General features: G+C 41.6%; 2 protein-coding genes across 2 annotated transcripts in view; one reads left to right on the top strand and one right to left on the bottom strand.

The window, feature by feature from the left end:
- Window positions 1-6,478, top strand: part of LOC115005198 (sodium- and chloride-dependent creatine transporter 1-like) — a 23,452-nt gene extending 16,974 nt beyond the window's left edge. Inside the window, exon 9 of the mRNA XM_029426976.1 lies at window positions 1-6,478. This exon is cut by the window's left edge and continues 410 nt beyond it. The gene's annotated coding sequence lies outside the window, so the exon portion shown is untranslated.
- A 4,947-nt stretch (window positions 6,479-11,425) lies between these two features.
- bcap31 (B cell receptor associated protein 31) overlaps window positions 11,426-25,000 on the bottom strand; it is a 14,655-nt gene continuing 1,080 nt past the window's right edge. The window contains 8 exon segments of the mRNA XM_029426978.1: window positions 11,426-11,660; window positions 12,000-12,100; window positions 12,414-12,540; window positions 18,202-18,337; window positions 20,586-20,705; window positions 20,707-20,731; window positions 22,412-22,512; window positions 24,605-24,701. Of these exon segments, the coding sequence (XP_029282838.1) occupies window positions 11,634-11,660; window positions 12,000-12,100; window positions 12,414-12,540; window positions 18,202-18,337; window positions 20,586-20,705; window positions 20,707-20,731; window positions 22,412-22,512; window positions 24,605-24,696 (729 nt within the window). The 5' untranslated portion in view covers window positions 24,697-24,701 and the 3' untranslated portion in view covers window positions 11,426-11,633.

The following is a 25,000-nucleotide window of genomic DNA, read 5'->3' as shown; positions in this document are numbered from 1 at the left end:
ATTACTCGGTTCTTTAACTGTAAAAGGGCTTCGACTCGTCTGGTTCTCGATACGGAAAATGTAAATATTATTCTCCTTGACTATTTAAAGGACGTCATGCAAATTTTTTCACACAACTTCAAACCCTGGAGGGGCTGAAGAAGAAAGATTTTCACTGTGTTCAGAAAAAACAAAACGCTACTGGGCTTCCTCCATGTTGGATGAATATCAATGCAATCTTGTCTTTGGGTGGGCGGGTTGGACACGCAAACACACACCTGATAGACGGCCATTACACTCACACACACTGCCTCATTAATACAACAGGGACTGGTGCTGGAGTCTAAACTTGTGGGTAAACCTTTTGTCACTTTATGGTGCTGTGTGTGTGTAATGGCTGTAACACAGAGTTGTAGACAGACAGACTGACTGAGCCCCACAACATCCCCAGAGGTCGTTTGTGTCGTAACAGGATTTAAAAGCGCTCTTCAGTCCGCTGGTCAAACGTACGACGGCACCTTCACTTTAGTTGTCGAGGACAATTGGAAAAGTTTCCACTTCCGAGTTTCTTTGGTGAACTTTCGGTAGTTCTGCAATCTTTTTACCTCGTGACTAAACGTTTGGCAGCAGGACTGAAGGCGAGTTCCTGTTAACGGTGCAAACGGCGGTCCATGAACTCACCACGCTGCCAGTGAGCCCTGAATGCATCACCAGTTCGGATGTCTTACAGCCTGTTTGTGAGCACTTTCTGCGACATTCTGATTGTTATTGATCTAAATAAATAAAACCCCTGATGGTTTGTTTGTATCAACGCAGCTCGTTTTCGAAGCTAAATGCTGTGAATGATCCAGAACACTCCTGAGCAGCGCAAGGTTTCCCGACCGCCGACCTCCGACCTCCGACCTCCGATCTGTTTCCGACAGTCACTCCGAGGCTCCAGTGAGAATTCAGTCATTGCTCATTTTGTTGTTTTCATCCTTCATTATAACTAAATATATATTTTTCTTATTCACTTTCGAGAAGCCTGAATCAGGACACAGTTTACATGATGAAAACAAGAAATTAAACTTGTTGTTCACGAAGCTTTCAACCACAACTCTTGGGCTTCCTCCACGAAAATCTGCTTCAAGCTCAAGTCCAGTTTTCCCTGAATGCAAACAAAACAATTAAATATTTGACAGAAATCTTAATTTAAAGTCCACTTAGTTGCTAAACCCGGAGACTATAAGTATATGATCAGCAACGATCTTGATAATAGATTAATTGGCGAACCATTTATCAAGAAGCTGAATATATTTGGACAAAACAGGAAATTGAGACATTTTACAGACTAATTGTATTGATCGATTAATAAAAAGAATAAAACTGAAGCTACACTGAATCTGACCTTTAAGAGGTTCAGGCTTGTGTGAGAATCGGGTCAAAGGTCGGCTTTATTGTGCGACCCCCCGGGTCGACTGAAGTGCCAAACGGAGCGGTACTGACCCCAGACCAGGGCTCTAGGCTGCCAATTTCAACCCGTCTTCTTCTTCTTCTCTGCCTCGTCTCATCAATAGCGCTGAGGTCCTCCCACCAAACATCAGCTCTCCTCCTCAACAGCTGAAGAAAACCAGAAAACACTAAGAACTGGTTTCCCGGGTTACAAAAACTGTCCAATTACAGGACATGATTTCACTGAATGACCCTAAAACGGGTTCTTCCCATACGCGTTTGTTTTGGACTCTATTTGTATGTAGATATTAAAAAACGCAGCAAAATAAATGAGAAACTTTTCTGTCCCAAGAAGATTTTGATCGGAAGTCCCAACAAAACTATTAGATATTTAACGGGATCTTTATCAAAAATGTTTGTTTGAAGAATATATTAAAACATTTACAAATTTGCTAAACGCTCAAATACAGATATTAGTATGAGCCTTAAAAGTCCAGTATGGGTAATCCCAGTAGGACCTAAAACTTTACTTTAGAGCAGTGGATCTCAAAGTGCTTTTTACAAAAGTATTCTAAGTTCCATAATTTCTCAAAAGAATGAGGCTACGTCAAATTATTCCAAGAGAAATACATGAAAATCAATTGAGAACCGCAACTCTCACTCGACTTAATAAACAGACACCATGTTTGTTATCAGCCTGAGAAACGAAGAAGAGGTTGGATCAGTTTTCACCCGCAGTCAGCTGGTGGAGAGATGAGAGCCTCAGGACTCAGCCTGATGCCAAGCGTTGCCTTACGTCGTTGTCTTAACTCTCGAGCCCACACGGTTGACGAGCCAAACGCAGAGCCCGACAGGGAGTCCTCCTGTGCACGGCTCTGGTTTATAGCCCACCAATCAGCAGTCTGCGGGGGCGTGTCTACAACTCTGTCTCCTAGCAACCACTCACAATCACCTATCACGGGGAAACATAACGATTAGAATGTAAAATATATCAAAAATACATACATTTGCACATTGTTGTAAAATAATGTTGCTGGCACTTTTAAAAATAATGGTGTTAGAATCGTGTTTTGTTTTACATATTGTAAAATGAATCAGAGATTTATTTTGTGGAGGCTTTTATTTTGCTGATACATACAGTATGACAGATATATATATTGAATATCTTCGTGCGTTAATCTATATTTGATGCAGTATGTGATGATGATGATTTCTGGCTGATTGTTCACGTTTTAGCCGCCAAACACCAGCAACGGAGCGACGCCGGCTGCGACCAACTCGAGCTTCAGGCTACCTCACTTCTCATTCAAACTTTCAAAATAAACTTATTTTAGCTTTTTTATGCAAATGTCTTGTCAGCGGCGGCGTCGGCTGGCAGCAGGAGAGGATTCTGGGAAGTGAAACATTTCCCTCCTCGGCCTGTTTCACGTTGCAGCTTTAAAAGGTCTCCAGTACCAATATAAATATGATAATCTGATAATCTGATAATCTGACTACGCAGGATGCAAATTTTACAGCTGTGAATTTAAAACGGAGACATTTTTGTCTTTCTACATCCCTAATGAATAAAAGTTTTCTTCATTAGCACACGTTGGTGCTGTGAGTTCTTTAAATGGTGTCTGACCGGCTAATGTGAACAAGCAGCGAGAGGCGGGGCTTTCATTTTGGCGGATTTTCTGCGATACAGTGACGTTAAGACTTTGTGTGGCTCCGAACACACCACGAAAGGGAATATTATTTTTCTTTCCTCTTTTTGATTTCAAAGTGCTCAAGTGTTTTGAAGAGCTTTAGATTTAGATGATTTATTGTTTTTCTGTGTGTTTTATTGAATATCATTGTTCGTCCTTAGACCCCCCCCCATCCTCACGGCTCAGACTCATATTATTATTATTATTATTATTTCAAAATAAGACATTTTTTATCTGTTGTCTCATTTCATAAAATAGTTTTCCACATATTCTACATTATGGAATATGGGTGAAATAATATAATGTTAAGTTTGAAAGTGAAGCAGTATAACTGCAGACCATTTAAAACAAATATAAAGTTGTTAGTTTTTGATGAAGCAGGCAGAATAAACCACCTGCAGTAGTAAAGCTACCTCAACAAGGTGAGTGTTGGTCCACCTGGTCACAAATCTGCAGTAAAAATACCAACAAGATCAACATGCAGCAGAAAATAACAACTACATTTCCCAGCAGTCAGTGGGAGCTTCCAGACACCAATCACATCCAAACACCTTGATACCATATATGGTAAACCAGTTAATGTGGGACATGACCATATATGGAGAGTCCTTGTAGCCAATCAGCTCAGTCTGCCATCCTGTCTGCTCAAATCTAAAAAGTGAGTGAAAACAGACTAAACTGAATGTTGTTCACCAGCCAATCAGAGCCTCTGCTGGCTCATTAAAGAATCGTGACGACGATTAAAGACCAGACCAGCCTATTACTTTATTTAACACCACATATGTCACGTTAGAGTTATCGTGATTACGTCTAAACACGTCAACATCCAGGTCGTAATAATTATAATAATTATAATAATAATAATACAAAACTAGAAGGACACTGAGTTTGACGTTTAAGGTAATTAAACCCAAATTTAATGGATATATTGTTTCATATAATGATTATACTGTCACAGTATTTTTTATCCCTCATACATTCAACTCTGTAATAATACAACTGTCTTCAGTTGTGAGATGATTTTAACAATTCAAAGTCCCAAAAAACGTAACAATATTACTGAAAAACATCAGTTTAAAATGGGAACTAAAGATTTTACAGTTAATTAACAGTTAAAAAACAGACTAATCAATGAATAACTCTCATTATGTTGATTTAAAGTGGCGATGATTAAAACTAGACTACAGATCAAATGTTGTTGTAGACGTGCCACTGATTTATCACGAATAAACTAACCAGATTTTATAGAAACATTAACACGGATCAAACTGACATTTTAGAATATTTAATTTTTTTAAGTAAATTTGTATCATTATGTTTTGTTTTTTTAAATGTCTGAAGCCTGGTGGGTCAGAGGGGGAAAGTATACAAAAAGAACTACAGCCATTTCAGACAAAATAAGAAAAAGATTCAACTTGAAGAAATGAAAATGTACATTATCAAAATCTGATGCTTCACGTCATTTTGTCTTTGTGCTCTTCTGCCAAACACAATCCTTGTGACAGAATCTTTGATCCAAAACTGGAAGGACGGAACAGGAAATCAGATTAATTACCAAAATAAAACTGCATATTATTCACTCTGCAGGGACGGACACACAGGTGTACGTCAAGGTGAATAATAATGTTTAGAGACTGATCTGGGCGAGTTATAAAGAGATAAAATAAATACAATTTAACAAGTTATTGTGCACATAACATTTGATGTTGTTGAAAGTTGTGTGCAGAAGTTCCTGAATTGAATTTACTTTATCTTGTTAAGTGTTTGAAAAAGATATTTTGTGTGAACAAGATAACCTAAAAGATATTATCTTAATAATTTGAAAGTTAAAAACAATTAATATTAATTCTTTAGGATATATACTCCCATAGACATAAAAAACTAAATTTACAAGTAAAGTTATTGGACAGTTAAATAAATTAATAAAAAGAAAAATAATTAGAATAAAACATTTATTTTGGTGGAAAGTTTAAAATAAATAATCGTCGTGACTTCAGAGTTTCTAAAATCCTGCAGACGGTTGAAGAAATGTGGTTTCCTGAATCTAAAACTCGTGTTTAAAGAATCCGTCCGTCCACGACGGCTTTGATCATCGATTCTGTCCGACACACTTTCACCGTCACCGTGGTTTCCCTCAGAGCTCCTGTTTCCCCGAAACCCTCCTGCTGTCCTCAGACCGGAGTGGATTTCACTCTCAGCTTTCTAAAGTAATTAAACATTTTATTTCAGCTTAATTTTACTGTAGATAAATATTGATTTATAGGGTCATTTTTTGAAAAATATTGTTAATGAATTTATAGCCAAAAACATTGCCAAAGTGTTTTTTAACCTCCAAAAATAATAAAAACAAAAATATGGACGCTTAAAGGGAAAAAGATGCTTTTTTTTTGTTTGTTTGTTTCTGTTTGGTTTCTTATGATCACGAGAAACGATATCGCTGGTGCTCCTGAAAAACTAAATCTTTGATTGTGATATTCAACAACTTTCTTACCTTCAAATTTTTGGGAAGCTTAGGTCGGCTCAGTGGAACCAGCAGGTTCCTCCGATGGGAACTCCCTTCGTGTTTGGGCTGGAAACCCCGCAGGTTTAAAACCACAGCTGGACGACGAGAGGAAACTGAAGGTTTCTTTGAACAAAAACATCAAAGGATTCATCAGGAAAACAATTAAATTACAGACGTTAGACACGATGTTCGTGTTTAACTGAAGTAAGTAGATGTGAAATGAGGTTACGTTAAAACAAAAATGGTATCAAGTTGCTAACATTATACTTGCATCCCCCCAAAGCATTATGGGAACTGTAGTTGGTCTACAGTTTAGCAGATGTTTGTTACATCAAGACTTGATAAATGTTTTACAAATGTTCCGTCGACTCATTGTTTGTAAAGAGATTGTGTTTTTATTGTTATTTCTGTACGAGCTTCCAGAAAACACAAACTTTTTATCTCTTTTCTTTGGTGCTCAAGATGTTTTTGTGTTTCCAGCCCAAACTCAGCTACACGGTGACCTCATCTATCCCGCCGTCGGCCATCTTTGTTGTAACTGTGTCTGTGTGACTCCCTGTAAACCTCCAGTCTTCCATACATAACTGTAGATTAGAGACAATCGATTAGAAGGTGATAAAAGTAGCTTAATTAATGAGTAGCTGTGTACTAACGACACTCGGGGCTCGACGTTAACGAGTCACCAGCCAAAAAAAATAAAAATAACTCGCCGACTCGTTCGATGTCAGAGTTAACGTTGAGCCCTGATGATGTCACCTGTGTTTCATTGACCTTTGACCCCTGTGAGGGTCTCCATGCTGTAAGCCACTGTGATCACTGTGCTCATTCAACACCGACTAAAACAACGGCAATAAAACTAACGTCATGACAAACAGCTGATCTGTCTCCGTGGTTACTGGGTTGGTTTTACAAGTTCATATATATTATTATTATTTATATTTATTAAGGTTTTAAAGGTGTGGGATCAATAAAGTTGGGGTTCTTCAAAACAATTAAATCAATCATGAAATATGCAGCCGGTTAAACTTCTGCACATTTTGGCTCCTGATAAAAACAAGCCAAGCTATAAAATAATGATTTTTTAAATCTTCATAGTGTTCAGTGTCATAATTCTGTTATTCACACGGTCACAATAGACATCGTTATTGATTGATTGATAAAGTACAGATGATAAAGAACGCGCATAGAGCATCTGGGGAAGTATAGCAGTTGAATTTGAGATGGTAGTCGACGTATAGTGAAACATTCCTTTCCAAGTGCATGAACTGATGTTTAGAAATGACACGTAGCTGTAAAGAAAGGTATGAAATAGGAAAAGCGACATCAGTTGTTCCTGCTACATACACGGTGGAACGATGATTGTGTGACCAGAAAACGTTTGTGTCGGTGTGAACGCAAAAGAATAGACTCAAATATTCAGATTTTTCCTTCGGCCCCTGGTGAGTAAAGACCATAAGGGAAAAGGGAAGGAAATAAAAGTGTTGATAATCCTCTCCATCACAGGTTTAGAAATGTAACTCAGCTGGTAGAAACAGGAGCGAATAAACTATTTACAGACTGGTCAAGACTGAAAGTCCAGAGAAGCAGGGATGGGTTACTGAAGGTGCCTACAGGGCCCAGGGGCCTGAAGAGTCAATTTGGGCCTTCACCTACAAAATGTCACTATAAGTCACAATACGACGTACAGAAGAAGTCCGGACACATCAGCAAACATGATAAAAAGGTTTAGAATACGTATTGTTGTCTTTATGTGACGATATAGAGTCGGGGGGAAAAGGTTTCCCAACTGGAATCAAATGTTGCAGTTTACTTCCAAGAAGCAAGCCGTAAAAACATTTCTGGAGAACTGAACGGATCATCCAGTCCAGGCCGATCCGTCCAAAACAAGATCATCAGTCGGTTATTAATATTATTTGGTGTACTCTGCAGTCCGAACAAGTGTAAACCAATCGGAACTTCATGGAAGCAGAAGACAGAAATACCGAGATGTTCTCCTGCCAGAGTTTTTTAGACTCAAGGCGCCTTGTGTCAGCAGTGAAAGCTGATCTGGTGAGACTGTGAAGCGGCTCAAACCGGTTTATAATGCCAAACGGCCTTTTAGCCGGCAGCTGCCATATTAAGAGCGAGGAGGTGAAGGTGCGACGCTATGTTTAGACGGGACATGGGGGGACATGTATGTAAGGCGAGGAGAAGTGTACAGTGTACTGAAACTACACTGTAAAAATACTGTTACAGTAAAAGTACGGAAACTACGCTGTAAAAATACTGTTACATTAAAAGCACTGACGCTACACTGTAAAATACTGTTACAGTAAAAGTACTGACGCTACACTGTAAAATACTGTTACATTAAAAGCACTGACGCTACACTGTAAAATACTGTTACAGTAAAAGTACTGACGCTACACTGTAAAATACTGTTACAGTAAAAGTACTGACGCTACACTGTAAAATACTGTTACATTAAAAGCACTGACGCTACACTGTAAAATACTGTTAAAGTAAAAGTACTGACGCTACACTTGCATTGAAAACGTTATAATCAGGATGATGTATTAGAAGTATAAAAATGTCCCCTGTGACTGTTGCACTATTATATATCATAACATTATTATTACTTGTGCATTAATATAAAAGCTGCATTTTACTGTTGTAGTTGATTGAGCTCGTTTTGAACTGTTAATTATTTTTAATTATGGATTAATCTGATTATTTTCATTAACATTAGCAGAGCTAACACCAGCAGAGCTAACATTAGCAGAGCTAACACCAGCAGAGCTAACACCAGCAGAGCTAACATTACCAGAGCTAACACCAGCAGAGCTAACATTACCAGAGCTAACACCAGCAGAGCTAACATCAGCAGAGCTAACACCAGCAGAGCTAACATTACCAGAGCTAACACCAGCAGAGCTAACATCAGCAGAGCTGACACCAGCAGAGCTATGATTAGCAGAGCTAACACCAGCAGAACTAACATTAGCAGAGCTAACACCAGCAGAGCTAAGATTAGCAGAGCTAACACCAGCAGAGCTAACACCTGCAGAGCTAACACCAGCAGAGCTAACACCAGCAGAGCTAACATCAGCAGAGCTAAGATTAGCATCACTGCTGCCGATTCAGGTTGTGTGCGTTTAAAAAACGTGAATATTTTCACCTGAGTTTCTGAACGTTGGGGTCAACGTCGCTCCATTTATAATGTGTTGGATTTTTGACTTTTTTGCACTTTGTAGTTCTTTCCTCCGCTCTGTCTCTGACTGGAGGTGTTCGCGAAACAGAGCAGAGTAGAGAACGTGAAGCAAACCAACGCAGTAGACACGGAAACGTGCACAGAAATTAGATAACATAACATAAGCGTTTAGTTTATTTAATAAAAGAGCACCTGTTCAATGTGAAAAGTGACATGTCAGGAGGAACCATTGGGGGGGGCAGCGCCTCCGACTTGTTCCTTTGTGCTCGTTTATCTTTGGATCACTTAAAGAGTGCAAATTGTTTCACATTTCTGAGGCTGCTGTGTTTAACACTGTTACAGTTTGAATGTCTGGCCCTGATTGGCTGCAGTCTGTGACACTGAATAAAGTTTGAACTTCTTACCTGCATTTGTTTAACACTCCTGAATAAAATGTCTGTTTGCTCCCTACATGGTGTATCAGGGCAGTTGAAGGTAAAAACAGCAACATATTTTAATAATATTTATTATTATTTAAGACATTTTATTATGTAACAGAGAATTTGAGTTTTTATAATAACATAATATAGCAGCCTAATAATTATTATAAGAATTTAAACAGGTGACAAACAGAAGATTCCTGAGACTGTCGAGGCTCCGCTGGAGTTTATTTCAGAACTGAATTGGTTGACTGATGAGTCCAGATACACGTCATGATCCCTCTAGAGATTAACACAAGTTTACCGTCTTCAAAAATAACACGTGAAAATGAAAACACACAAGAACATTTATGTCCACACACACACACACACACACACGTGTTTAAATACAGAAGTATAAGCATGAGTTTGGTATAAATGCTGAATAACCACAGAAGCTTCTTGAAATCTTCCTGCAGCCGCGTCTCAGTCAGTTTTACAATTTGTGAACATCTTCAACATTTCAGCTGAAGTTTCACCGTAAAGCATTAAAGGTGAAGCGATGAGTCATCACACTGAACGTTTCTGTAACCGAGAAGTCAAAGAAGCCAAAACACTAAATAACAACCGAACACACAGCGTCAACAAAACATTTAGCAAAACATTAACAAACCAAAAGTGTAGCAAAAAGTTGTCATGCCAGAATGTGCACGTAGAAGTTATACGCAAACATAAAAAAAAGGAAACGGACGAGGCGCAGTGAGAACTGTGTGGACTCAACCCTACAGTCGTTCAGTAGAAGTCAAATTTGGTCTAAAAGGATTTCTGGAAATATTTTCACTCTGAACACAACGTGCAAATTCAACATCAACCGATTACACATCAGTCCAGTAAAACATGCGGTCGGCCCAAAACATTTTCAAGCAGTTGCTGCTTCTCGTATCCTGCGAACGTGGGAATGTTTTGTGTTCTTTTTGCGTTTCCTCTGACGCGTCGTCCAGTAGAACGCTGATCCCTGCGTGTAGCTGCAGCAGAGTATCGTGAACGCTCGAGGCCCCGATTAACATGAGGAAATACAGACTTAACAAGAGCGCCGGCAGGCCGAGCAGTGGTGCATGCTCCAACCAGTTGATTTGTTACAAAAGGAAACAGGAGCTCTTTGCCTGATCGGGGATTGAACCTCTTTATCAGGAGGAAACTAACCTTTTACCCAATTTAACTTTTAGTTTGTTACAAGTGTTGAACAGACTCGTGGTCAGCAAACATGATTTTGTGCAGTTTGTCAGGAAGTGTTCACTTCACGACAGAAATGACAGTTTTTACAGTTACGAACTGAATAAAACATCAAATATCACACGTGTGCTTCTTTCCGTCCACACCATCAGTGAACTGAAGCTTTCAGACGGAGATATTCGATCTTTAGGAAACAGACGACTCACACGCCGCTCTTATTCTGGAAATAATCCGAAACAGTTTAGGAAGTCGGTATGTGATGGTTTGAAGGTGATTCAGTTGTGTCGTGTTTCCCCAGAGAGAACGTCTCCGTCTCAAAGCCACAAAACATCAAGTCATCAAACCTTCAACAATCAACCGTGTTTATTACAACAAAGACAAAGACGGATCACTTTGTACGAGCAAAACCAAAGTCTGGTTGTTAATCTGTGTGTGTGTGTGTGTGTGTGTGTGTGTGTGTGTGTGTGTGGTAAACGCAGGTATGATCACACACAGATGTTTTGTTTGGCTCATACAAAGCGAGCTGTGCAGAGTGGACATTCATCAAACCTCAATTAAACTGTTTATATTCACTCAATATTTAAAGGATTTCATTATTGTAGCTGCAAATTCACTTTTTCTTATTTTACGTTGACGGTTATTTTAAAATAAAGAATGTTTGGACACTTTAATCCTGATTTGAATCCACTATGTGCAATATTTTACCTCTAGTCATCGACACAGGAGAGCAGGCGTCTTAAAGAGAAACATTGGACCTCCAATTTTGGAATAAAACAAAGAAAAATAAAGGTTGTTTAGCAGAAAACAGAATAATCAGATTCTGCTTCTCAAACAAACTAAACAGAAAACCTCGTCAGGCAGGAAGAAAGTTTCACAGACATCCGCCGGATGAGAAAAATTATATATATATATATATGTATGTGTACATATATAGTAATATATATGTGTACATATATAGTAATATATATGTGTACATATATAGTAATATATATATATATATATATATATATATATATATATATATATATATATATATATATATATATATATATATATATATATATATATATATGCCACATGAAATAAACCAATCACAGCCCGCCGTCGTCAGGTAGTCCAAACAGGAAATGACATCACATCTCTGACGCAGGAGCTGCAGACTGTCGGTCGAGGATGAAGATGAGAGAAGCTGGAAATCGTCTTCGTTCTTTTTAGTCTGATTTCTTGTCGCTGGTTGCCTGGGAGACGCAGAACAGGGAAGACAAATGTTTTTACTCCCACAGTGGAACACGTGCATCAGAGCCGGATCATCAAATACAAATAGTCATTTGTAAACCGCTGAAGGTTTCAACACTTCAGCAGCAGAGTCGTACGTCACCTGAACGTCTCACACACACACACACACACACACACACACACACACACACACACACACACACGAGGGTCTCTGAGTGACAGGTTCTTCATCAGAAACAATAAACAACACATCGGTGAGACTCTTCACAAACTTTGACTCATTCAATGAATTCATTCGTTACTGTAAAGTGTGTGTGTGTGTGTGTGTGTGTGTGTGTTACCAGCAGTTTGCTGTGTTCGTCCAGCAGTCGGTCGTACTCCACCGTCAGATTCTCCGCCTGTTTCTTCATCGCACGAACGTCGCTGTCCGACTTCTGCAGAGCTGCAAAACAAACACGCGTTGGTGGAACGTAACTACGTCCTGTACTCAGTACTTTGTGCTACTCCTTTACATGTTCTGACACTTAGAAATAAATATTAAATATCAGATTTAAATAAGTCAAACATACGAGCTGAAAGAAAATACCTGGTTATATATTGTAGTCTGATTACAGTTACTGACAAACAGGTGAGACAAGAGTTCATCTTCTCACCTGACGCAACACGAGCTACATTTAAACTTCCTCTGACGTCCATTACCTCCAGCTCGCCCTCCTCGTCTCTTTTAACCTCCTCCTCCTCCTCCTCCTCCTCACCTTTCTTGGTGGTGTCCAGCTCCACCTTCAGGGTCTTCACTTCCTCCTTCAGATTCTTGTTCTCCTCCAGCGGCCCCGCTCCCTTCTTCCCGGCCTCCGGCACGTCGACCCCAGCATCACGGAGTTTCTGTGGAACAAAGGGAGAAACACATTTAAACTTTTACAAACATTTCTTTTGGGGAAAGAAATGTTTGTAAAACTCAAAAGTGCAACTGAATTCAGTTTCTCCAGGTGAATCCAGACGTGGAGTCAGTTTCTGTAAATGTTTAACACGTCAAGATCACAATTAATATTCACGAAGAGTCAAACAAACATTCATCGTGATCTTAACGAGTTTAATCTCCGGCGTGTGTTTCACTTTATTTACTGGATTCTCCAGCGTCAGTAATAAATGCAAAGTTCAGGTTTCATCTGGAGTTAAGAGCAACTTCAGATCTTAAGGTTAGCTTTGACTGTATTTTACGTTTAACTTATTAATATCCACGTTTGCCTGCTGCAACAGTTTCCCTCGAGATAAAAGTACAAAGTTTAATCTGATCTCTTATCTTACAAGCACAAAAAAGAAAAGTAAGGAACAAGTTGAAAACCAGAGACGTTTGAATGTGAACTGCTGGTGAAGTTGGTTTCAGTTAGAGTCCACCCACTCAGAGACTAACAGGTGTTCATACCGAGCGCTCCTCACCTCTGAGTCCTGACCTCCGAGAGGCAGCTGCTCTGTGGGAGCTTTCATACAACAGCAACATACGATCCTGCTCTCTGATTGGCTGGCAGGTGATTTATAACATGTGTTTGTTTAACTCTTACACTGTATATGGAGTGTGTGTGTGTGTGTGTGTGTGTGTGTGTGTGTGTGTGATGCACTCAGTCCGTCTGAGGCTTCTGCTTTATATTTGCGCACATTTAAAGTGAAGCAACAATAAAACTTTCAGTCTCTTAATGTTGGAACTGGAATTTCCTTCCTCTTGTGTTATTGGTCTCTTTACCACGAGTGTGTGTGTGTGTGTGTGTGTGTGTGTGTGTGTGTGTGTGACACCCGTCTGTCCGTCACTGAGACGACAGACGTTTGTTTTTGGTGTCAGTCTTTAATTTATGGCTCTAATGTTATTAAATGTTTAATGACAAAAAGCTGCATTGAAATAAATCCAGTGAGTTTGAGTCGCTCTGCTGATGAAGAGAAATCTAAATCACGACGAGCGTTTGTTCGTTTGACGTGTTAAACATGTAAAACTCACAACTTCCCCGACGACTGCAGAAACAGAAACTGACACTTTTGAATTTTAAAGACTCGTTCAGTTCGTCAAAAACGATTCATTGAAAACTTAAATAAACCGTAAACGTTGAGCACGAGAACTGCGAGCGGCACGGACATTAACTCAACGAGCTGCAGAATCAGTTCACATCTTCGTCCGTCCAAAACTTCATCGTTTATTTGTTATGGATAAAACTGTTGCGAGGTCGCAGTGACCTTTGACCTCCAACATGTAATCATTCATCCTCGAGTCCAAGTCGACGTTTGTGCCAGACTGTCCATCAGAAGTTCACAAACGTCTCCATACGTCAGAAATAAAATATTTCGTTTCTATTTGATGACGAAAAGCAGGAAACGAGAATGAAATAGTTTCACTATCACTTGAAGAATTATGATTAAATGTATTTTTAAATATTTCCATTTCTCCATTAATCACATCTGCAACACTGTCTCTGAAATAAAGACTCAAATATCATAAAATGGAAATACTCGAGTACCTCAACATTGTAATGTACTTATTAATATCGAGAGGTTATAAAATAAAGAACTCGTCGTGCAGAACAAACTCGTGCTGCTACCTCCTGCTGACGGAGTGAGACAGGTGCCGAGCGTCGGACCTCTGACTGAAGAAGCTCGGCCATAAAACTTGATTTAACGGCTCTGACCTGAAGCCAGCGGCACGAAGTCTTCGGGTTCAGATCAGAAAGGTTAAGAGAGCTCGAGGTCCCGCGTTCAGCTCAACACTGCAACCTGTGTGATCAACACCGAGTCCAACCAACACCTTTACAACTTTAGAACTAACACCTCGAGGAAACTATTCAACCGTGACCCACAGCGACACGTCGTCGTCACATGTTGGACACTTCAGCACAGGACGCAGGTAGACGGGCAGAGTGCACGCAGGTAGACGGGCAGAGTGCACGCAGGTAGACGGGCAGAGTGCACGCAGGTAGACGGGCAGAGTGCACGCAGGTAGACGGGCAGAGTGCACGCAGGTAGCACGGCAGGTAGACGGACAGAGTGCACGCAGGTAGACGGGCAGAGTGCACGCAGGTAGCAAGCAGGTATACTGGCAGAGTGCACGCAGGTATACTGGCAGAGTGCACGCAGGTAGACGGGCAGAGTGCACGCAGGTAGACGGGCAGGTGCACGCAGGTAGACGGGGGCAGAGTGCACGCAAGGGTAGCACGCAGGTAGACGGACAGAGTGACGCAGGTAGACGGGCAGGTGCACGCAGGTAGCACGCAGGTATACTGGCAGAGTGCACGCAGGTATACTGGCAGAGTGCACGCAGGTAGACGGGCAGAGTGCACGCAGGTAGACGGGCAGAGTGCACGCAGGTAGACGGGCAGAGTGTACGCAGGTATACTGGCAGAGTGCACGCAGGTAGACGGGCAGAGAGACGGGCAGAGTGCACGCAGGTATACTGGCAGAGTGCACGAAGGTAGACGGGCAGGAGTGCACGCAGGTAGACGGGCAGAGTGCACGCAGGTAGACGGGCAGAGTGCACGCAGGTAGACGGGTACAGGTAGACGCACGCAGGTAGACGGGCAGAGTGCACGCAGGTATACTGGCAGAGTGCACGCAGGTAGACGGGCAGAGTGCACGCAGGTAGACGGGCAGAGTGCACGCAGGTATATTTTGACTTTAACTCCTCAGGATATATTTATTAATGTTATATTTTGAATCACGTAAATGATGAGCAAGACGTCAGAGGGAGGGTTGTGTTGTTGACCTCCACAACAACATGTAACACTGTTTACATGTGAACACACACACACACACACGTCGTGTCACCATCCTGTCAGTGTGTGTGTGTGTGTGTGTGTGTGTGTGTGTGTGTGTGTGTGTGTGTGTGTGTGTGTGTGTGTGTTCCTGCAGCTGCACACAGAACTGACCTTCGAGGCTCCAGACGGATATACATCACACTGTGATGACAACATGGTGTTATAAAAAGTGACGGACTGATTTTCAGATCACAAGAATGAACACAAACTAAACTCAGATGATTTATAAGATAATTCTCTCAACTCTTAAACTTCACGTTCAACCACAGAAACACAGTTCAGAGGAACCACAGATACAAACACACTTCAAGCTCCAGAAACTGAAGGGCTGCTGGATTCTGCAGGAAGAAAAGCATTTTAGAGACTTTAGATATTTCATATTATTAGTTAGCTGATTCATTCTCTTCTATTTATTATTTCCGACCAGGTTCAGTGACTACATCCTGTATTTGTCCGTTTAATGACTTCATCCGTGTCTTTGTGACATTTTTTATTTTGCCCTTTTAAATCCTATTTATATTTCTAGGATTTGATTTTCTCAAAGGGTTCAGATGAAGTGTGGTCGTCTGAGGTTCTTCTTCTCCAGACGTCAGTCTGAAGCAGACAGGAAGCTGAACAAAGTGCTGCCGAGGACGTTTCTAGCCACCTAAGAAAATCGATCACTTTAAGTGTACGTTATATTTAGAATATTTTCACGGCTACATCTTGCTCTCAGCGCTCTTGAGAGGAAACTGAAGCCGTTATCTCCGCTCGCTGTCATCTCACCTCCCAGCACACGGGAGCTGCTGCTCCGTCGCTCGATTGTTAGTTTGTGTGACTTTGGTGTTTTTAGTCACACCTGTTATAATCCTGCCGTCGATATGAAACAGCCGTCGGGTGGATGGAGACGCGCTCACTAACACGGATTTAACATATTTGTGATAAATGTGCACAGAAAATAAATCTTCAGTTTCAATACGTGAGAAAAAAACTGTTGCATTTAATTTGTTTAGTATATTTAAAGACGTTTAATTATTATGTTTGTAATTAACCAATTAAAGCATCAACAATAACAACGCGACTTCAACCCGGTGAGGCTTCACCTGTGACAACATCTTTATAATCTCATCTTCATCAATCAACATTTCATAACAAACTTTCTTCTTCTGTGGTTCTGTGATGGTTGTTGTGAAACTGACGTTGTGTTGGGAAACAATCTGCTGCTGGAACCTGCAGACTCTCCAACGACGGGAACTCTTAACGTTTTACAGGAAAAACTTTGACTCGTTCAAATTAATTCATGTTACAGTCAAACTTCCTGAACTCTGTGTGTGTGTGTGTGTGTGTGTGTGTGTGTGTGGTGTCACATGCAGATGAAGCAATTTCCCCTTTTAGCAGCGGAAGGCTGGGTGCTCTCCTCACCCCGGACAAACCCAGGTCAGATTACCACAGAGTGTGTGTGTGTGTGTGTGTGTTTTCCACATTGTGAATGAGACAAAGATGATGTGTGTTGCTCTAAGAATATTTCCAGTGTTTGTTTGGGTGCAGCTCAGCAGCTGCAGATCAGTGCTGCCCCCCACTGGTGAGTTGAAGAAATAGCAGCCACACACACACACACACACACACACACACACACACACACACACACACACAATGAGTCAAAGTCATTCCTGTAAAACGCATCTTTTGTTATCGAGAGTTCCCGTCGTTGGAGAGTCTGCAGGTTTCAGCAGCAGATTGTTTCCCAACACAACGTCAGTTTCACAACAACCATCACAGAACCACAGAAGAAGAAAGTTTGTTATGAAATGTTGAGTTGATTCATGAAGATGAGAAACGGTTGATTATAAACAGATGTTGTCACAGGTGAAGCCTCACCGATGTGTTCTCACCGTTTTAAGTCACGTTGTTGTTTATTGTTTCTGATGAAGAACTATAGTTCATCACATGTCATCACCTGGGGGTGTCATCACCTGGGGGTGTCACTAGCCTCAACACTTCATGTTGTTGGGGCGCCCCGTGTACAAAGGCTGAGTCCTCGCCACAGCGGTTGTGGTTCGAGTCCGTCCCGTGGCCATTTGCTGTATGTCGCCCCCCTTCTCTCTCCCCCTTTCACGATCTACATCTCTCCATCATTAAAGGCATGAAAAGCCCAAAAACATAACTTTAAAAAGATAAAACACTTCATGTTGTTCATGATCAGAATCTATTTTGCTTTAATTATTAACAACGTGCAACCTTCCATTCTTAATGGACAAGTCGGCCCTTAAAATGACATTCTGGTGTAATTCGAAGCGGCAACAGCCGAAGTTTGTCGACTAGTTTGTAGCAGAAACATAAGCAGAGTAACAAGATGTTCACGAGAAGTCTGTCGACCAAGTTCAGCTCCCGATGAGCACAAGTTCAGCTCCCGATGAGCACAAGTTCAGCTCCCGATGAGCACAAGTTCAGCTCCCGATGAGCACAAGTTCAGCTCCCGATGAGCACAAGTTCAGCTCCCGATGAGCTACAAGTTCAGCTCCCGATGAGCTCAAGTTCAGCTCCCGATGAGCACAAGTTCAGCTCCCGATGAGCTCAAGTTCAGCTCCCGATGAAAATAAGTCTCTTTAGCTGCTAAATGCTTCACAGTGTTCATCAGCTAGACTCTGCGATGAGAGCGAAGCAGAACAGCTGAGCTGTGAGCCGGACAAAACAATGAGCTCAAACTCACTATAAAGCTGGGTAAACAATAAATAAGGTTGTGTGTGTGTGTGTGTGTGTGTGTGTGTCTCACCTCTTGCAGCAGCTCGTTTTCGTCCATGTATTTCTTGGCGGCGTTGCTGGCGCCCTCCGCCTGCTTCTTGAAGGCTTCGTTGGAGGCCATGAGTGAGGCCTGCTGGGAGAGCAGCGTGGCAAGACGACGCAGCAACCTACACACACACACACACACACACACACAGGGTTTTAAAGGAGAAATCAATGCGACACGTTTATAAAGCAGAAGACTTCTGGATCAACTCTCATTAAAGACAAGGTGCCACAGATGTTAGAACAACATGAGATATGAAACGCTTCGGCAGAAGGGTTGGACACACACTGCTCAAAGGAATACTGATAGCAGGAGGAGCACACACACACACACACGGGATGTGGACAGAGAATAACGGACGCGGCTGCTGCTCCTCAAGGAAATCACACAACTGTACATTCACTCACTCACGTGCTCCTCGAGACCGACCGTCAGCCGGACGTACAGTAAAGCAAAGGGAAGCTTCGATGCATGTGTTCATGCACAGTACACATGCAGGATTTGAAAGCAACACACACACACACACACACACACACACACACACGTTAGTGCCACTCAGCCTGTAGATATAACGTCCCTGTGACTCTACAGACGCTTTATCAAGAAAATAACCTAATAACCTACACAACCTAATATAGCTATTCACAACACACACGACGTTGAAAGGCTGTGACATAGTGACTCACGGCGGGGTGGGCGGGGCTGTAGGGGAAAACTATAGAAGATAAACCCCCCCCCCCTTTAAACTGGAGGAAATAGTGCTTTTGTTAGGACTGTTTAACGGCAGATTAATCCACACATCCTCTAGTGCGTATTTGGCGCAGCAGGACGGTGTGTGTGTTTTTAAGAGACAACATATATCAAGCTGAAAGTTATTCTAATGCAAATTTAAAACATGAAATGAGTTTTTCCTGAGACGTCTGCAGAAGATACTCTCTGTTCCAAATATGGCCATCAGTTACTTCAGAGGCCTGAAATAATCTCATCAGCTGCCGGCACTTCAGCCTTTCCACAAACTCGTGCTCCATATATATATATTTATTTATTTTTTCTTCTGAGTCACAGCCTGTGAAGGGCTCGGTCTAAACGCTGGAGCAGTTCCTCTCGGATTCTGCGTTGCAGCAGCTGCTGCATCACATGCTGCACTGCGTCACCGAGCAGCTGCTGCAGGCACCAACAGGGCACCGCTGCCCACTACAGGCCGCACACACACACACAACCTGAACTCACACTGACCGCGTCACAGGACAGTTTGGTTCATTTAGATTCACACGGACCAGTGAACCAGATGATTTATTGAGTTCCAGAACTCAAGGCGAGTTTTAGCGCCTTGAGATTGCTTTTAGCTTTGAAAGGCGCTTTACAAATACAATTTATTATTATTAATGAAGGATTGTTTGGATTATTGATTACAAATTATTATTTTTTTAATATATATTTATATATATATATTATATAAAATAAATATATAATATATATATATATATTATATAAAAAAATAGAATTATTATACTCTCTCTCTTCTCTCTATCATCTCTTCTTTTCTAAAAGAAAATAAAATCTCTCCCAATCTTCTCTATTTTCTTCTTCTTTTTCTCCCTCCTCCTCCCCTCTCTCTCTCTATTTCTTCTTTTATCTCTATTTCTATCCGCACTCTCTATTCCTCTTCTTCCTCAATCTATATCCTCTATATATCTCTCTCTCTCTCTTTATATATATCCACACCCCCTCCTTCCCATCCCTCCCTCCACACACACACATATATATATAATTAAAAAGTATATTTTATTTTTATTTTTATGGACTAAATGTAGAAAGAAGAAACACAATTGTCCAATTAATCAATGCGTTAGTTGCAAACTGGATTTAAAGTAGTCGCCATGTTGAAAGTCAGCTGGAGTCAAAGTTGTGTTTTCTGTTGCCCTCCACCAACAGAGTAAAAACAAAAGTGTGTCTGCGCTGTAATTAGCATTTTATTAATACCTTCACTTATTTCTGAGGTTCGACCTGGAATGAGGAAGTTTCTCTAAAAGAAACAAGTTTACTCAGCGACAATCCTTCATCCCGACAACAAGCTACCCTCTAATCACAAAACGCCGAGTCACACAACTCTGACACCAATCAGATTCAACTCATGTTTGACCTCCGTCTGAGGGGGTTGGCCAATCAGGGACCAAGATAGATTTACATCTCTGAGGTCTGTCCAATCAGGGTCAGGCTGGAGGATTTACACTGCAGTTAGTGTTTGTCAATGGGAACACACACACACAGCTGCTCATTCTTTCCATCCTACAGTAAAATTCCCCTGCATTTAGATCTCTGTGTGTGTTGTGTGTGTGTGTGTGTGTGTGTGTGTCTCTCTCTCTCACAGGCAGAGCAGCAGGGCGAAGCCGGCGATGTACTCGTTCCTCTGAGCTCTGAACAGTTTCATGTGGATGTGTTCGATGGCCGTCGGGTTGTTGGTCAGATCTACTTTCTCCGTCACGCTTGTACTTCCTCACCTCACGGAAAGCATCTGCACACAATAAAACACACGAAGAAGAACATAAGTCTGTTTCTCAACAACTTAAAGTACACAGATCAGTCGAGGAGTTTCCAGCTGCGGGATGATCAACTTAACGTTGTGGTACATACAGGACATCAAATATACAGAGCCTTCACAAATAAGATAAGACTTTATTCCCCAGAGGGGAAGTTCAGGGGCTGCAGTAACACAGACACAAAGGATAAGAAGGAGAAGAAGGAGTAGGAAGAAGACAGAAGGAGGAGAAGTGAAGAAGACGAAGGAGAGAAGAAGAAGTAAAGAAGGAGGAGAAGAAGAAGTAGAAAGAAGAAAGTAAAGATAGGAGGAGAAGAAGAAGTAAAGAAGGAGAAGTAAAAGACGGTAGGCGAACGGCCGTCACGTACGGAGTCAGAAGGAGAAGAAGTAAAGAAGGAGAAAGATCGCAGTAGAAGCAGGAGTAGACGACGAAGTACAGAAGGAGAAGGAGAGTCAACGACGAGAAGATAGACAGAGTAGAGCAGAGTAGGCGCCGGGAGCAGACGTCAGACAGTGCTAGACGACGACCGGCGTAACGAAGACGCGCCTCGGAGTCCCGCCGGCGGCGGTAGTCCCGCCGGCGGACCGTGCCGCCGGTCGACGTACCGGCGCGGCCGTCGCCGCCGCCCCCGCCTCCCTCCCCCGTCTCCGCCGTCGCCAGTAGTAGTAGTAGTGAAGGTAGGTAGTGTGTGTAGAACGAAGTAGTCCTCGGTGTGTGTCGGCATTTGTGTGGAGTGGTCGCTATTGTCCTCTCGCGATTTACGTTCGTATGGACGTGAGATTCTTCTCTCTCTTTCTTCTATTCGTCGCATTTTCTACTTACTAGCTTCTAACGTAATAGTTCTAGTTAAGCCTTCTTCGTTCTCGCCTAGTTTTCTACGTCCTTTTCGGTTTCTCCCATTCTCCCCCACTCAATTCGCTCGATATTTCGCCTACTTCCTCCGTCTCTTCGTACGCCCTTTCCCCCTCGTCAGTCCCGTTATCCCCATCCTCCTCGTGCTTCTGTCTCCCCCTTTCATACAGTTCCCTCTCACTTCACTTCTACCCCTCCCGCGTTTCCAACCTCCTCTAGCTCGCACCTTCATCTTCCTGTCGTCTTCTCTCGCCTCCTCCCCCCCCTCGTCATCTCCTCCCTCTCATCTTCTCCCCCCCTCCCCCTGTCGGAGAGTCGTCGGTCGTTCGTCGACAGGAGGAGAGGCGCGTTCGTCGTGGTAGTCGTAGAAGTCGTCGAAGACGCCCCGTCCCGGGCCCCCTCGGAGAGGCCCGCCGACGTCGTCAGCGAAGCCGCCGAAGCGAGTAGTAGAGAAGAAGAGTCGTCGTAGAAGAAGCGTCCGTCTAGGAGAAGAAGAAGTAGTAGTAGAAGAAGGAGAAGAAGTAGTAGAAGAAGTAGTAGAAGAAGTAAAGAAGAAGGAGAAGAAGGAGGAGAAGGAGAAGTAAAGAAGGAGAAGAAGGAGAAGGAGGAGAAGACGAAGGAGAAGAAGGAGAAGTAGAAGAAGTAAAGAAGAAGGAGAAGAAGGAGAAGAAGGAGAAGAAGGAGGAGAAGAAGGAGAAGGAGAAGGAGGAAGAGGAGAAGGAGGAGAAGAAGAAGGAGAAGGAGGAGGAGGAGAGAAGAAGAAAACTACTTTGAGATAATAATAACTACACTGAAACACACACCGATGAGCAGGAAGACGAGGATGGCGATGGCCACCATGAAGGACGTGTTTCCATAGAGAGCGATGGTCTGGATGATCCGAGACTTGAAGATCTTATTCCACCTTGAGGAATAAAAACAGTCACATTATAATACATAATAAAAACAGTAGATGCACACGGTACAAGATGTCTGCAGTACAGACACAGCTGAGGCCGGCTGCCAACGTGGAGCTTTGGCTCCATCTAGTGGCCAAGAGAAACATCACATCTGTAAATTATCAAAACACATCAAATCTAAAGAAAACACAAAAACTCAGATTCAAGCTGACACTTTAACTTATAGGACGTGTAATTTTGAGAAATAACATTCTAACATTTACTTAATTCCGGAGTTTTAAAAACATAAGATGTTCAGTTCTTTACAAACCGGTTTCTTATTTTGTGTTTTCAAGCAATTTCTGAGAGTAGATGGAACATTTTTGTATTCTAGAAATCCTATTTTAAAATGATTGGAAAAATCTCTTTGTTGTAAACTCCATGTTTACTGCACATTTGTCTTCCTGCTTCTCCACTTTCATATTGAACCACTTCGTCTTAGCAGCTTCTGGTTAAACAGCAGACTTTGAACAGACATTTCACTTCATCATTGAATTGCTGAGTCATCGTTGTCTCTTTTTCTTCTGGGAATGTTTCTAGTGATAAAAAGCGTCGGTGAAGTCTGTTCTGTGTGCTGAGTTAATCAGAGCCTGTTGGTTTCCTATCAGGAGGTTGTTAATCTGCTCTCAGTCACACAGAGCTGCTCTGTTGCAGCCGATTACAATCAATGAGATTCCTGCTGCTTCAGCTTGAACTGTCCGACTCTCAGCTAATGCTCCGATGCTCCAACTCCACAAACATCGTGTGAACGCTCAGAGCGCTCAGCCTCAACACTTATAGCAACGAGTCGTAGTTTAGGAACACGACAGAAACGTTCATGTCCGTGAGATTAGTTGATCAAAACAATAATAAAAGTTGCACTCTTAGTGATAATGAGCACAGAACAAACTGATAATTAATAATTAGAATAATAGAATGTAGTTTATATTAAGTATTAATACTATTTTATGTAATAAAATAATTGTAAGCCATACTTTAAAAGTATCAAGTAACCTTTTCACATGCTGGTAGTCGTTATATTTACTATGCTGCTCAAATTGACTATTTAATCTTTGCCAGGTCGCTTATTGTTGAGGTGACTTTCATATCTGCCGTTATAGCGCTGCGTGGGAGCGACGAGATGGACCACAAACATTATCCCAGCACGATCTAATCTGTAGTGTTTCATTAACTCGCTGTCATTCAGTGTTTGCAGAATCTTTCTGCCATGTTCTCTGCTCAACAATCCTAACATTTGTTTTTGACCCTGAGGAGCTTTCTTAAGGGCGACGATGGTTTGTGAATGACTCATCTCTTCCAGGATCGAGATCGAGTAGATCGAGATTTCGTAACTAGGCAACTCTTTGTACTAGAACGCTTTAAGAATATGTGTGTGTGTGTGTGTGTGTGTATGATGCCGGATTAAGATTACTGGTGGACGACAACCAACGCCACATCTGGGACGCCTCAAGACCAAAAGTCAAACGTGTCAGAATGTTTTCGCCTCTTCTCACCGTTTGACAAATTCCACAACCTGTTCGGTGACGTTGACCAATAGGAGCGCAGAGCGTTCGACTAAACAAGTTTAAGTGACAGAGGAATGTTGCTGCTGCAGGAGGAACAGAGGAAAGGTGTTTTCTGAACACCAGACATTCGATATCAAGCACAATGCTTCAGGCTCCATGTTTGTTTATATTCCTGTTCTCTTATGTCTCTTCTTTCCTAATGATGCAGGTCGTGAAAGAAGGCGAGCGATAATGATCAGACACAGAATCAGAAATACTTTATTGATCCCCGGGAGACATCGTGTTACATTACAGTCGCTGCATTTTAGAAAGAAAATATATACAAACACAGAAGCTATAATAAAAGTGTGGGAATTGTACACCAATACAAAACAAATATGTTAAATATATATTAAATATATACAATAGTGTGAAGCCTGTCATGTCGGAGAGAAAATTTACAGCAACTTTTCACCAAAACGTATGAAAAGAATCTGCCAGATACAAATGAATTCTCACATTACCACCAATAAACAAAGAGGACAGGTGTGTAGAGGGACAGGTGAGTACTGACCGCTTGGGTGAGATGAAGGGGATGCAGAGCAGCAGAACAAAGAAGACCTCAACATACAAGAAGGTGGCCACCGCCGTCCACTGCAGACTCATGACTCCTGAAATTAACAAAAAGGCCGGAAGGTTAAACCCGTAAAACAGGACGGTAACATATTGCTGGTTGCAGCTCAAGTTACAAGCAAACATATAGAAAGTCATAAACACATTTGGTCGTAAGGATACGGTCAGCTCCTTTATTTTTTCTTGTGTATCGATAATAAATACAATAAAAATAACTAATATATATGAAACTTGTCTTTTCAGTTTATATATTATATATATATATATATATATATATATATATATATATATATATATATATATATATATATATATATATGTTATACTTAATTATTAT

This window comes from Cottoperca gobio, unplaced genomic scaffold, assembly GCF_900634415.1.
Source record: "Cottoperca gobio unplaced genomic scaffold, fCotGob3.1 fCotGob3_276arrow_ctg1, whole genome shotgun sequence".
Classification (NCBI taxonomy): Eukaryota; Metazoa; Chordata; class Actinopteri; order Perciformes; family Bovichtidae; genus Cottoperca; species Cottoperca gobio.
The sequence above is the reverse complement of the archived record's forward strand: the minus strand, read 5'-3'. Positions and strand labels throughout refer to the sequence as shown.